The following is a 14,308-nucleotide window of genomic DNA, read 5'->3' as shown; positions in this document are numbered from 1 at the left end:
TTTCTCCTCTCTGGGACAGCCCTCAGCCCACAGCAGAAATCACAGACACAAACATTTCAGCTTAAACTGGGGGCTGGACTTAGGTTTTGGCCACAGAAAAGCCAATGCTGTCCACCAAAACACAAACAATCCCACAAAACAGAACAAAAACACGCCTTCAGAAAAAGAAAAATCACAGGATTGTGCAGAAAAGCAAAGCTCATATCTTGTTATGCTTTCACAAGGTAAACACTTCATCACACCAAGTCCCTGAGCGCTGCTGCTCCAAACAGCTCCAGCTCTAGGCAGCAAAATGCTAACAGAATCAACATGTAAAGCCAAAAGGCAGCACTACGATTACCCAGAACAACACATCCAGTTGCAAGGTTGGTCCCTTCTAGCCCTAAAATAGCTTTGCTAATATCTGCTCTTGTAGTAAGTTACCTGCCTTTGACAGCAGAGCTGTTGGGGTAGGGAAAATAACACCTTTTTCCCCCCTTCCTGCACTGGGAGATGCAGTTTTAGGATGCTCAGAGCACCTCTGGGAGCAGCCTCAGGCTGACGCAGCTCCACAGAGGGCAGAAATGATGAGTCATGCGTCAGGAAGAAAGATCAGAGGCTCCAAAAGCATCAGTGGGACACCTTGGTAGTTGCCCCATTGAGAACCACCCATCTGAGCTACCTCTAGCCTTGCACTTCACTTTCTCTTCATGCAGCAGAGCAGGACCTCAGGTATAAGTCAGAAAAAAATCACCCCTATCAAATGGGCTTAAAACGATGGGGGAAGAAGAAACATTTATCGTGGCTCATTCAAGCTTTGCTCCTTACGCTTCCTTCGTCTGCTGCTTTAATTAAAAAGAAATGTGCAGGGAACGCTCCAGCTCGCTTTTGTTCTTTTTGTGAATAACAGCTGGGAGGAGAACAATGGGATTTATTGGTGCATAAAGAACTACCGGGAAAGCAACCAAGCTATTTGTGAGAACCATTAGTTAAAACCATCAACAGTATTCATATGGGTTTTTACTCTTACCCTCCATTCAGCAAGAGAATCCCCCAAATCCTCTCTGCCAAAAGGACTCAGCCCAGAACTCATCAGAGCACCATGAGCCTAGGGTCAGTTCTTGAATTATCACACATTTGGTCAGAATTTGGCTCTTTGAGGTTCTAACTCACCTGAAGGCTTTATTTTCCCCTGAGATGTTAAATCCTGTACAGTGCTTAACCTGGAATTATCCCATTATTAGGTAATGAGAGCATTATTACTAATAATTATTAGGTAAATATTAGGCAAGCCATGAGCACACCTTTTCTTTAGTTCATTCTCTTATATGTGGTTCTTATTTTGCACCTATTATCATAAAACCCAGATGTCCTGTTCCCAGGCACCATGCAACACAAGTGGCATATCCCTAAGAAACTTTTGCTCTAGAATCCTTCCCCAGGCAGATGCAGTGAAACCTCTTGCTTCAGAAGTGGTTATTTTTCAATACATACTCCTCTGCACTCACACTTAGAAATGTCTGATCCTCATTGCACAATCTGGGAGCAATTAAAAGGAAAAGTTGATGTCTGCATCCATGGTTCATATTTAAATGCTCTTTTGGTGGCCCACACACCCCATGGAGATGAGGGTGAAGAAGCTGACTGTGAAGGACAGATTGCAAGACACAGGTCAGATCTAGGCAAAGCAGATGTTTTATGAACCAGCTGGTTTATTCTTCCTCCCCTGCTGCTTCTGTGAGGTGCAAGTTGGGGTATAATCCAGGAAAATAAGGCATTCTTGGGCTCTAGATGAATGACCGCAGCTAGGAGCGATTCAGGGATGGTTAAAGCCCATGATACTCTGCCTGGGGCAGCTACAAGCCCCAAAGGCACAGCCTCAGCTTTAGTACTGCAAGATTTCATATTTGTTCTGTTCATATACTTTGCAGTAGGGCAGAATCTGCCCCCATCTCTGGATTGTTTCTTGATAGTACTCCCTGCAGCCCAGAACACCATATACTTCTGATACATGTACACACAGTCCATCTCCTTCAGAAAACAATTTAATTCCACAGAAAGAAATACCAAAGGTTTCCTTCAATGAAGCCATTACATTTCTCTCCCATGTACATGAGAAATGCACAAGATTACACCAGGCTGGACAAAGGAGGTGCTGGGGGAGCTGCTTGACAGCGTTGCAGCACCAGTCATTACAGATTTAATCAGACCTCGCGGTGCCTACTAAGAGCTTTGCTTTTTCTTTCATCCCCATATGGCTCCTCACTACTCCCTTCTATTCTATCTACATCTGCATTGCAATCCCATCAGCCCAACAGCTCAGCATGAGGCAGTTGGGGATACTGGGATACACAGCCCCAGTCCATCTCACAGACAGGCTGGAAAGGTTTTCATGTGCCCAGAGGCTTCAGTGGGAGCTCTCTGCCTCCAAGCGTATGGACATAACGGCCTCTGCTGGTTAAATGAGGTTTAGTCGAGAGAAGTATTTCTCTAGCAAAAACCAGCAAGATGCTGTGTCCCACCAAGAGAGGAGCAACAGCTCCTGGTCCTCGGGAGCTGAAGGCATCCATCAGCAGGGTCGTGATTATAGACCCTGAGCTCTCAAAGCAGCAGCTTCTATATTACATCTCAAGCTCGGGGCTGGGAAAACTGACAGGGTGAATTTAGGTAAGATCATAGGCAGAAGCTCTTCCCTGTGAGGGTGCTGAGGCGCTGGCACAGGGTGCCCAGAGAAGCTGTGGCTGCCCCATCCCTGGCAGTGTTCAAGGCCAGGTTGGACACAGGGGCTTGGAGCAAGCTGCTCTAGTGGAAGGGGTCCTTGCCCGTGGCAGGGGGCTGGGACTGGATGAGCTGTAAGCTCCCTTCTAGCCCAAACCAGTCTGGGATTTTATGAAACTGCTTTATACAAGGTAATAAGAAATAAACCTTGAAAACAGGGATAAAGCATGAGGGATCTTACCAGAATTTGCCTGGAAAATTAAATATATATTTATATATATATTTACAGCAGCTCTTTCAAGAACAGGTGATTGAAGATGGAAGTCTGTGTCATGGCAGGGATTTGTGTGACGCTGCCAAAGCTGGACACATGGACAGGGTGCTGGGACATCTATTCCATGTCACGCTTTGCTAAGGAAGGTTGGACCAGATGATCCTTGAGGTCCCTCCCAACCTGGGGTTCTATGATATTATTCCACAGTTCAGAATTAAGTCTCTCCCATTGTCTGAACAGACAGACCTCAGAGCACAGACCCCACCAGCACCCCTGGCACCTCCTAGGAACAGCCAAGCAAGCACTAAACATTACCCACCCAGCTTCAGGTCCAGAGGAGCTGCAGGAGCACAGAAATCAATGCAGGTTCAACACCCAAGCATTTCCCAGAGGTTTTCACTGGATGAGGCTTCCAATTCAAATAAGTAGGTGATGGGACAGTGTAATGCCCTCACCTACTTTTCCCTGGTGCTCTGATCTGAAGGCTCCTGCCAAACACTTATGATATGCCCCAGATACACAAAGCTGGCAAGTTATACATGCAGTATCCCACTAAAGCTTATTCATATCCATGAGTTGTTTTAAAAGCCACAAGCCTGGGATGAAACAGCATCTTAATGCTGCCAGTATAAAAGAGTCCTTAGAATAACATGTGCATAAGCCTTACGAAAGAGTTGTTCTTTTTTATCAATTTAATTCACAAGGTTTAAGCACTGCTAAGAATTAATTAGCAAACATTAGAAATAGATTGAGCCGTGATTACAGCTGTGATTACGTGTCCTTAGAAAGTCAGGCTGGGCCTACATGTACTCAGCAAACACAAGCTCAAGAAAAATCTGCATTTCAAGCTTCTGGCATAAAACAGAGAGGTCTCAAAGATGAGAATTCGAACTTTCTCACCAAGGTTGTTGTACAACATGGGGTTAGGAAGAATGTAATCTAAGACTTCGTGTTCAAGGGAGTTTTTCAGCATGAAAAAATGGGAAAGGAGCTTACTGCATTTTCACATGCTTCTCCAACTGCCTTTTAGCAAAATTATAAGAAAATAAGACCCACATCAGGAATTTCAAGCATACCTAGGTACACTCCAGCACAGGAGGGACAAGACTATCAGCTAAGCAACTTAAAGGACATCATTTCTATTTAAACCAGCTGTGCAGTCAGCCCTAAGTAAGGCATTAGCTACAATCACTAGTATTGAATATGGTTTCTTACTGGAGAGACTTTTTCCCTAAAGAATATCTGCAGGACTCAAACTATTATCAAAAGAATGAGAGATTCAGCCCCAAGACTGCAATTCACCTGCTCCTTTTGATCATAATACACACTAGCCCAGCCTCCAAAAGTGGGAAGAGGGATTCAGAACACCAGCCCTTTCTGTACCAAGTACTGAGCATCCCCACAGATGGTGAGGCTCATCATCTTGTGCAGGAGTTATCTTAAGTTTCCCCCAGGAGGGATCAACCTACCTCCTTGCTTCCTGAAAACTTTCTGACATATCTGTTCTACCAGAAGGCTTATGAAAATCCAGCATTCCTTACAAATACTGTGACTCACATCAGCTTTAAGTATTTCAAAGGGCCCTGTTCTTTCATCCCAATGAAGAATGCTGCGGACCACAACAGGTAACAGCAGAAGTGACTAAATGGTAGCGATATGAGAAGAAAAGCAGATATCTTCAGGCACTGCAGCAGGGTAAAGAACTCAAAGCATTCAGTTTATCAAAGTATTGAGCACAGTGAGGTTTAAAGCATGAATAGAAACACTGAAGTCAGTGGGATCAATCAATGCTTGAACTGCCACCTGAATCAGAGCTGCTCTAAGCAAACCTGAGAGCTTTTCTCTATCCCAGTGACACCCCGTATGTCACTGCTGCCTGCATTCAGGTGGCTGCTTCTCCCTGCAGAGCCCAAGCACATCTCTGATTGCTCCTACCCAGCTCCCAAACTCCATAGCCCATAAACCAGCTGCAACACCAAGGTCTTACCCAGCTTCTCCCTTGGAAGACTCAGAAGTGGGAATTTAAATCTGTACCAAGTCATTCTATACCACCCTGTTGAATCTGCAGTGGAGGCCAGGTACTGTTCCAGCCCATCCCTAATACCCTGAGCTTCCCCCTGCTCACTCCAGTTCCATCTTTAACAAGGACAGATGGACACTGCAGCCGTACCAGTGCCTGCTGCCCTGGCCCCAGTCTTCATCCCTAGCTCAGTGCCTTTTTCTCCATTCAGAAGACCCAAATTCATCCCTGATCTCCAAAGGGTATTCACTTCACACCTCTCCCCAGCTTGGGTTTACAACCCCATGTCCATCCATATGCAGGGCTGCCACTTCCACTGAGGAGAGACTTAAAGTGAAACAAGGGAAAGAGGGAGAGTGACAGATCCAAACTCTCCTGCTAATTCTTACCAAAGGACCAGCTTGCATTTCTATCCACCTTCCAGCTACATCCTAAGCAGCACATCTTTGCTACACTGGTCCACTACCTGCAGAGATAATAATACTTTCTATTAACTTGGATACTTATGGGATTAGCTCTTCCCCTGAGAAGTGCCATAAAACAAGTTACAAGCCAAAGGGCGCGTGTAGGGAGCACTGAGGTGGACAAGTCTTCTGCAAAGTGGACTTGCCTTCTCTTCTAAAGGCTTGAGGAAGGCCTGAGAGCAAAAGATGGTAGGACTGTGTAACATTAGCCTAAGATGCACAAAAAAAGAGGATTTTAAGGTTGGCTATGAGGAATAAGGGCAGAAACATCAACAGTCCTTGCTGGGACAGAAGTTGCTCATAACAATAGAGGCTGATGCAGAAGATGGGGGAGAGAGAGGGAATCGTCTAGCACTTTCCACTTGTGCTTCACATGGGGAAAATGCTAGACCTCTCACTTTCCCACATTTCCAGTCAGCCTTTCCCTGGGGAGCAGAGCCACAGCACAAGCCTATGGGATATTGCCAAGCAGAGCCAACCACAGAGAGACCAGCCTGCTCCTGACTGCACAGCCTCCCTGCTCACAGACTGCCAAGGAAAGAGATTCTCCTGTAGTTTAAGAATAAAAACACCTCCTCCTTTGAAAATACATTAATTAATGGCATTCATTAGGGAGCTAGCCAGGAAACTAGGTAATTTAATTTCTCAAGTATACAATGTCAGAAAAGGTAATGGGCCAAAAGCCAGTGCTGCCAACAAGGTGAAACCTCTTTCATTTATTATCTGAGAGGTGGGTAAGTCAAGCATGAATGCCAGGGTGTCACTAGAGAAACCAAATACACTGAGCAAGTACTAAATTATCCAGATGAGTCCATTATATCTATTGCTGTCATGTACCGCCTGAGGGAGATGGGAAAGCTCTCCCAGCTCACCGGTGATGGCATGGACCAGTGCTCTCTTGCAGATGAGAGGCTTTGCTGGGATAGACACCACACAGAGTGAGTCAATGATTTCAGAGAGAAGAATAATAAAAACCTACCAGCCACTAATTTTCCATGGGAAATTGTGGGCTAATAAAAAGTCAAATAAATTTCCTCTAAAAGATGTTGATGCCCATGAAATGCTGATTTAACCAAGGGCAACAGAAATGATTTTAAATTCCCATTAAATGTACAGGGAGGCTGGGTCAGTTGTCCCTGACAAGAGATGCCCCATCTGGACTGTGTCTGGGGAAACAATGGGGAAAAAATCTGGCCAGGTGACATTCCAGCCATCATATACATAAAAAGTGATGGAAACTTCTTGTTTTGCTGTGCATCTCTGGTTTTCTTCCAAACATGTCAGAGAGCTAGAACACAAATCAATCCTTACAGCAAGTAGTTAAGCCAAAAAGCTTTGCCACCATCTGAACATGTAATTCGGGGCTAGGGAAAGATAATGAACTTGTACAGCACTTCCCCAAGCTGATTTAGCAAAGCAGGGTTAGAAAGATGAGCAAAGGAGTCCTATCTCACCCCCTTCCTTGGCACAAGTGTTTAACATTGGCACTTTGGGCTGACATAGCCTCTCCTTTCCATGGACCAGGCAGGTAATTCCAAAGCACCACATTCAGTGGAGGAAAGCACTTGCCCAGAGCTAGAAGGATTGTTTCCACTCAGCAAGGCAAGCTCTCAGCTCCAGAAGTGCTTTATGGGAAGAGATCTTTTAAAAAACAATGTATTTTAAAATAGAAACTTATGGATGACAAGAGACTGCCAGAACCAATCAGCCTAAAACACCACGAAATGTCATGGTGTCATAGAGAACATGGCATCCTTTTCCATGGGAGAGAAGAAGAAAACTACTCCTTCCACCGATTCCAGAAGGTCTGGGAACATATATACATGTATACATATTCCCATCTACTGGGTCCCAGCCCATCCTCAGGAGTCCAAGATACTGCTCTCATGATGCACACAGCACATCTTGCAGAGGCCTGTGGAAGTGAGTCTCCCTCAGAACATGCAAGCACAGGGCAGTTACCATCCCTTTTCTATCTCTAGATGAATTTAAACATTTCTTAACCCCTAACCCCTTAAAGATCAGCCATGTCAGTAGACTATTTTTTGTAATTAACATCATCCAGAGGGACTTCGACACACTTGAGGTGGGCTGATGCCAGCCATATGAAGTTTAACCGTGCCAAGTGCAAGGTCCTACACCTGGGTCAGAGCAATCCCAGGCACAGCTACAGGTTGGGCAGAGAAGAGATTCAGAGCAGCCCAAGCAGAAGGACTTGGGAATGTTGGTCGATGAGAAAATGAACATGAGCCAGCTTCAGTTGTGTTCACAGGCTAGAAACCAACCGTATCCTGGGCTGCATCAAAAGGAGCGTGACCAGCAGGTCGAAGGAGGTGATCCTGCCCCTCTACTCTGCTCTTGTGAGACCTCACCTGGAGCATTGTGTGCAGTTCTGGTGTCCTCAACATAAAAAGGACATGGAACTGCTGGAACAAGTCCAGAGGAGGGCCACGAGGATGATCAGGGGACTGGAGCACCTCCTGTGTGAAGACAGGCTGAGAAAGTTGGAGCTGTTCAGCCTGGAGAAGAGAAGGCTGTGTGGAGACCTCATAGCAGCCTTCCAGTATCTGAAGGGGGCCTATAGGGATGCTGAGGAGGGACTCTACATTAGGGACTGTAGTGACAGGACAAGGGGTAACGGGTTAAAACTTAAACAGGGGAAGCTTAGATTGGATATAAGGAAGAAGTTCTTTACTGTAAGGGTGGTGAGGCACTGGAATGGGTTGCCCAGGGAAGTTGTGAACGCTCCATCTATGGCGGTGTTGGAGACCAGGTTGGACGAAGCCTTGGGTAACATGGTTTAGTGTGAGGTGTCCCTGCCCATGGCAAGGGGTTTGGAACTGGATGATCTTAAGGTCCTTTCCAACCCTAACTATTCTATGTTTCTATGATTACAGCACCATTAAATTGTCTCAATTCATAAAAATGACTCCACTGTAGCACTACATCCAGCAGGGGAAATATATAATTTCATTTAGAGCAGCTTTGAAATTACTTTTGGATACATCTAAACCCTTTAAAATTGGAATTTCAACAATTTCTCGAAAACCCTGTGTGGGTTTTATATTCAAGAACAGAAACCCTACTCGGTACATACCTCCAAGGGAAAACATTACCGTTATCCAAAATGGCATTAAGATTTAATACAAGCAACAGAATAATTCAGCCTCTTAAAATTCAATAACGGTTCCTCTGATCTGACACATAGTGCAGCTGATTGCAGAACTACCATTAGCTTCAGTGATTTGGCTGCAAGCTTCCTGACAAATTCAAAATTATATCCAAATCACACAACATCATTTATTATGATGTAAGCTATTACACAGTAAATTAAAAATCAAAGCTAACAGATGTTTCTACTGCTCTGTTTACTTAAAAGTTGTGCAACTAAAGGACACCATTTTTAATTTTTTATATAAACATACGCGCAAGCTACCACATCTAAGCACATTTAACATTTAATGCAAACAGTATGACTTCTACGAGAATTCAGTGCTGCCAGTGATGCCAGCACCACTGTTGACATTAGATAGCAAGAGTTCACAAGTGTTTACAGAGTTCAGACCCATAACTGATGTAATAACAGTAAATAGCCATACCCCAATGCATGTCCTCCAACTTCAACAAAGATTTAAAGAGGAAAGATGGGAGTTCTATATCATATCCACATACCAGAGGCCAGAAGAGCTGCAATAATCAATTATGACAGACTCACAGAACAGTTATATCTGGAAGGGACCTTAAAGCTCATCCAGTTCCAACCCCCTGCCACGAGCAGGGACACCTTCCACTAGAGCAGCTTGCTCCAAGCCCCTGTGTCCAACCTGGCCTTGAACACTGCCAGGGATGGGGCAGCCACAGCTTCTCTGGGCACCCTGTGCCAGCACCTCAGCACCCTCACAGGGAAGAGCTTCTGCCTAAGAGCTCATCTCAGTCTCCCCTCGGGCAGGTTAAAGCCATTCCCCTTGGCCTGTCCCTACATCCCTTGTCCCAAGCCCCTCTCCAGCTTTCCTGCAGCCCCTTCAGGCACTGGAGCTGCTCTCAGGTCTCCCCTTCAGGAGCCTTCTCTTCTCCAGGCTGCCCCAGCCCAGCTCTCTCAGCCTGGCTCCAGAGCAGAGCTGCTCCAGCCCTCACAGCATCTCCATGGCCTCCTCTGGCCTCGTTCCAACAGCTCCACGTCCCTCTTGTGCTGCTGCCCCAGAGCTGGATGCAGGGGAGGTCTCACTGACTCTCCAGCAACAGAATGTGCGAAAACCCCAGAGTTTTCTGTCTTCACATCTTCCTTGCTGCATGCAGGGAAATAGACTCAGGAGCATAGTATCTTGAGAGACATTAGTTATAACTTAAGTAAGTAAGTTCTAAATAGTTTGAGTCACTTAGAGTTACAGCATTGTGTGATTTAGTGTGCTATTTACTTAGCTTTACTTGCTTAGTACGAGCAGCTAGATGTGCTGAAGCCTTAGGCCATAAGCTGTGGACTTTCATCTAGCTGTGCTTTTGGATGGAATAGAGTTAGTTTTCTTAGTGATTTTCCCAGAAGTTGGCACAGTGTTTTGCCTTGTTTTTGTGTGAGAAGAATCTTAACACACTGATGTTTTAGCTGTTTCCGAGTCATGATTATGCTTGGTCTATGACTTGTATGTCCTAGATAAGAAGTGTCCTGGACAGACTCTCCCATGCTCTGCCCATGAGTAGAGGCACAAAAACCACAAACCACAAGATATGGAGGCCACAACCATCAGAAGCTGCAACACGACAAGATAAGAACAGTTCATGGCATGCCTGTATGGAGACAGAGAAAGGATGCAATAAATAGCTTGAAGACCCCAAACCAGTCTTGAATGGTGTATGAATGCTCATGCATGCACTTCTCCCCTGACAAATAGGTGCTCTTCAGTAACAACTAAAGAACTATTCAAGCAGTGGTGGCCCCTGAATAAGCTGATCATGAGCAAGTTTCAGGTTCTTAACATCACAGCAGGGAGATTCTCAAATGGCCCACAAAAAGTGTAATGGGCAAAACCCCACAGCTAGATTCAGCATGTATTTGGGGCCTTCATGGATTAAGTATTTCATGGGTTAAGCTGGGACTAAAGTTGGTGACACACATGGTCTCCTGGAACACTGCATTCTCCAAAATAATCACTTCGTAAGCAGGTGATGCTACAGAGGCATGTCACAATACAAATACTTCATAGATGATCCAGGGCTCATCATCCTGGCATTGACTTCTCAGTTGTGTCTGTCTTGATGGCACTCCACCATTCTCAGGGCCTGATCCAGTGATCATTCACACCAATTACAATACAGCAGCACTTGCCTCACCAATGGACTTGTCTCCAGCAAGGGATACCTGCTCATAGATAAATCATAGAGTGGTTTGGATTGGAACGGACACCCCAGGAACCCACCCCACACCTCTGCCAGGTCTGGTGGATGACCAAGATGATGTGTCTCTGTACCATACACAAGGATTAATTCCACCCAAGAGAATGCAAGGATGGCTCTGGCTTCTCCAGGTGCAGGAGATGTGGAAGTGCTAATGAAGGACTTGCAATGCTGTGGACACCTACTGAACAAACTACTTTCTGCCCATCACACATTTTTATGCCGTTCTTCAACCTACCAGAGGTTTTCTGCAATTGCTATATGGATTGGGTCCTTCCTTCCTTTTTCCCCCTGAACAGAGTAATATTCCATCACTGATTTGAGGCAGCAGCTTGCAGTAACAGCTCTGATCACAGCCAGACACAGCTGTCAAACATATTCTACAAGGAAAGTAGAAAATCCTACTAATACTTTACACACATCTGCCAGCACCTGCTGGAGAACCCAGAGTGACACAGCTTTCATCTCTAAATCCCAGAAAACACAATAACCAGCTCTTTGCAGACAGGGCCTCTAAGAGGAAGGTCCAATGTCTTGCCAAATGTCAAGCTAGGGTCCTCTTTCAGTGCATTTCTCAGCTGTTAAAAACAATCATTTCTTTGCACAGCACCTGGGAAGTGAAGCACACCAAATACTTTAATTTCAGTTTGGGGTATTCAGCACAATGTATCAGCCACTGGTTGACCATAGCTGAAAATCCTGTGCATTAACTCTGTTGTAGGAGAAATCAGAGAGGATCAAGATCTGAAGACAGCTGCAAGACTGCTGGGTTTTATTTTCTTTAAAAATAAAATAAAATTAAAAAAAAAAAAAATAAAATCAAAGCTTTGTTTTTGCAGTCCTGTACAAACACATGTATTATCTTCATCTTTTCACCAGTAAAACACTAATCATTCCCAGAATGTTTAAAACACCAGTAATGGATCAATTTCCAAAACTTGTTGTTAGGAAGGAAACAAAGAAAGCCTTTTGAAGTTCTTCCACAGACTGTAGATTAGTTCTGTTAGTTCTGCAAACCCCCATCCAAACTGTGATACTGGATTTCAGGTGGTATCTGTGAGTTTGCATACACACACCTGGGCTGAATGGGTTTAATGCTCCCTTTTTATTCACACCAGATCTCTGAGTCATCCAAGCAGTATTGAGTTTTCAATATTATTTATTGTATTATATACAATATCTATATGCATAATGTACTGTGCTTTATGAGACTTCTGCTCATAATACAATCCTCCTCCTCCACCCAAGGATCCTTATCTTGAAAGATTACTCAGACTTTGCAGCACACAAACTATTCAAGAAAGGCACTGAAAGAAAGCCAAGTTCTGGCCAAAGTTTCTTCTCTCAAGTATTTTCTCACCTCCATTCTTGCATCACCAATGAAATTATCACCAACAACTTCTTTTTTTTTTTCCAAGAGAATTAGTTTTGAAGATTTCTGCCAAGGAGGATTAGAGGCATTGTTACAAGCTGCCAAGAAGCAAGAATGCAAGTGTATATACGTGTGTCTGGGAAAGGATAAAAGTAAAATCATTGCAGCTGAACTTGCCCAGATAACACCAAATAAACACAAAACCTTCTCTTAAGCTGACATAAAAATAGAAAAGCTCTCTGGGTTACCAGGATCCAGACCTAACTCTAGAAATAGTAATACCTCTTATCTTTCTATGCCATGGATTTACTCTCAGGCTGTCAGAGTTGATCCAGTTATTTCCTGTAGGACTTTTTGCTTTCTACACCTTATCTGAATATGGCTGTAGAGTAGCAGAAGGCATCCAAATAAGCTTCCCCAAAGTGCATCATACCAATTCTATCCCCAAGTATCCTCTCAATTATTTGTCTATAAGTGACTCCATCATGGCCGCACAATGCTCTATGTGCTGTAACAAGTGAGCAAGATGACCTTTAAAGTCCATCTGGTCCAACGCCCCTGCCATAAGGATGGGTATCTTTATCTAAACAAGTTGCTCAGAGCCCCATCCAACCTGGCCTTGAATGTTTCCGGGTGACAGGGAACATCTCACAAGCATGAGGGTGGTGAGGAGCACACAGTGCCCAGAGAAGCTGTGGCTGCCCCATCCCCAGCAGTGTTCAAGGCCAAGTTGGACCCAGGAGCTTGAAGCAACCTGCCCTAGTGGCAGTGGGGTGGAAATGGAAGAGCTTTAGGGTCCCTTCCAACCCTAACCACTCTGTGATTCTATTCTATGACAGAACCAGCCACAGCTCACCTACCATCAAGCCAAATCCTCACAGATGAATACTTCAGTGAGAAGTCAGGTCCTTCCCATCAGTAGGTCATCTACCAAGCTATGAGTCCTGCTCTTTCTGCAGGTCCCGCTGCTGCCCAGGTGTGCACAAGCACACACACACAGATCTATGCATACACCTGAACAGAGCAGCCCATATGTGGCTCATCTCACCTAGATGTGTGTTATAGGTGAGCAACCCACCTGCAAAAGATATCTTTTCACATCTAGTGGGGTATATAATAGACAGAAAGGTGAAAATCGTTACCCTACCAGCACACCCAGCAGCAGACTGGAGCATATTCCCACACCACATGGTGACTGCTCTTGCTGTAGAGGTGATCAGCCAGCTCCCCTCATCAGGCCCTGGTTGCAAATTGCTAAATAAAGCCACTTGGGAGAGAAAAAGTTATTCCCAAGGTCTCAGGTGTCCCCAGCAGAGGAACTGGCAGAGGCAGCTATGAGGGGAGCCAGGGTATTTATGTACCAAAGGCAGTCAGCTGAGAACCCTGATGAAGTTAATGAGGGCTTTAACAAAATATGAAACCAGCAAGGACCTATTGACCTCTGAGAGACTATGGGGGGGGGGGGGAATAACATGAGGAAAGGGCAAGGGGGAAGGAAGAATAACTAATTGCACGTTAAGCAGATGTTCTGCCATTGCACGTTTCATCCATAGTATCATTTCTGCCATTTATTTAACCCACCTTGACTTTCTCCATATACTACAGACTAGATCTATTTTGTCTTCTTATACAAAGGAGGAAAAAACCTCCAGTTTCTGACCTTCAGCATCAGTACAGAGAACAGTAAAATCCCCTTCTCAAAGCAACAACCAGGTGTGTCTGATGGAGTCTGTCATATAAACTAAGAACACCTTCAGTCCTGAAGTTAAATGGACCTTGAGGTAGTCTTTTGCTTTTCAGTATTCAATCCTGAACACAGATTTCCTCCCTCTTTCCCAGGCATTTACTACTTCAGGAAAGGAACAGAGGATAACTGGGGGGAGCATGACGGCCAGATTGACCTGCACTCAACCAAAGGGCAGGTCACCACTGCTTTGCTATAGAAGCAACATTAGGTCAGTGCAGAAGTGTTAGGTAAACGTGATCCAGAAATCCTGTGCTGAAGACACCATCTGCAGTGTTTCCTCAGGTCACAACTCAGTAGATGCACTTTCCTTTGAAAAAGGAGAAGTTTTCGCTATAATTAAAGTAAT

General features: G+C 44.8%; 1 protein-coding gene across 1 annotated transcript in view; it reads right to left on the bottom strand.

The window, feature by feature from the left end:
- The window catches only part of LOC133267870 (proline-serine-threonine phosphatase-interacting protein 2-like), a 349,308-nt gene extending 335,788 nt beyond the window's left edge, over positions 1-13,520 (bottom strand). Inside the window, exon 1 of the mRNA XM_061450555.1 lies at positions 13,363-13,520. Within this exon, the coding sequence (XP_061306539.1) occupies positions 13,363-13,405 (43 nt within the window). The 5' untranslated portion in view covers positions 13,406-13,520. The remainder of the gene's footprint in view (positions 1-13,362) is intronic.
- Between the last annotated feature and the right edge of the window lie 788 nt (positions 13,521-14,308).

Source organism: Pezoporus flaviventris, unplaced genomic scaffold (genome assembly GCF_033815535.1).
Source record: "Pezoporus flaviventris isolate CSIRO_AGI_PZ_B2104156 unplaced genomic scaffold, CSIRO_AGI_Pfla_v1 ptg000010l, whole genome shotgun sequence".
NCBI lineage: Eukaryota > Metazoa > Chordata > Aves > Psittaciformes > Psittacidae > Pezoporus > Pezoporus flaviventris.
This window is presented reverse-complemented; position numbering and strand designations above follow the sequence as displayed.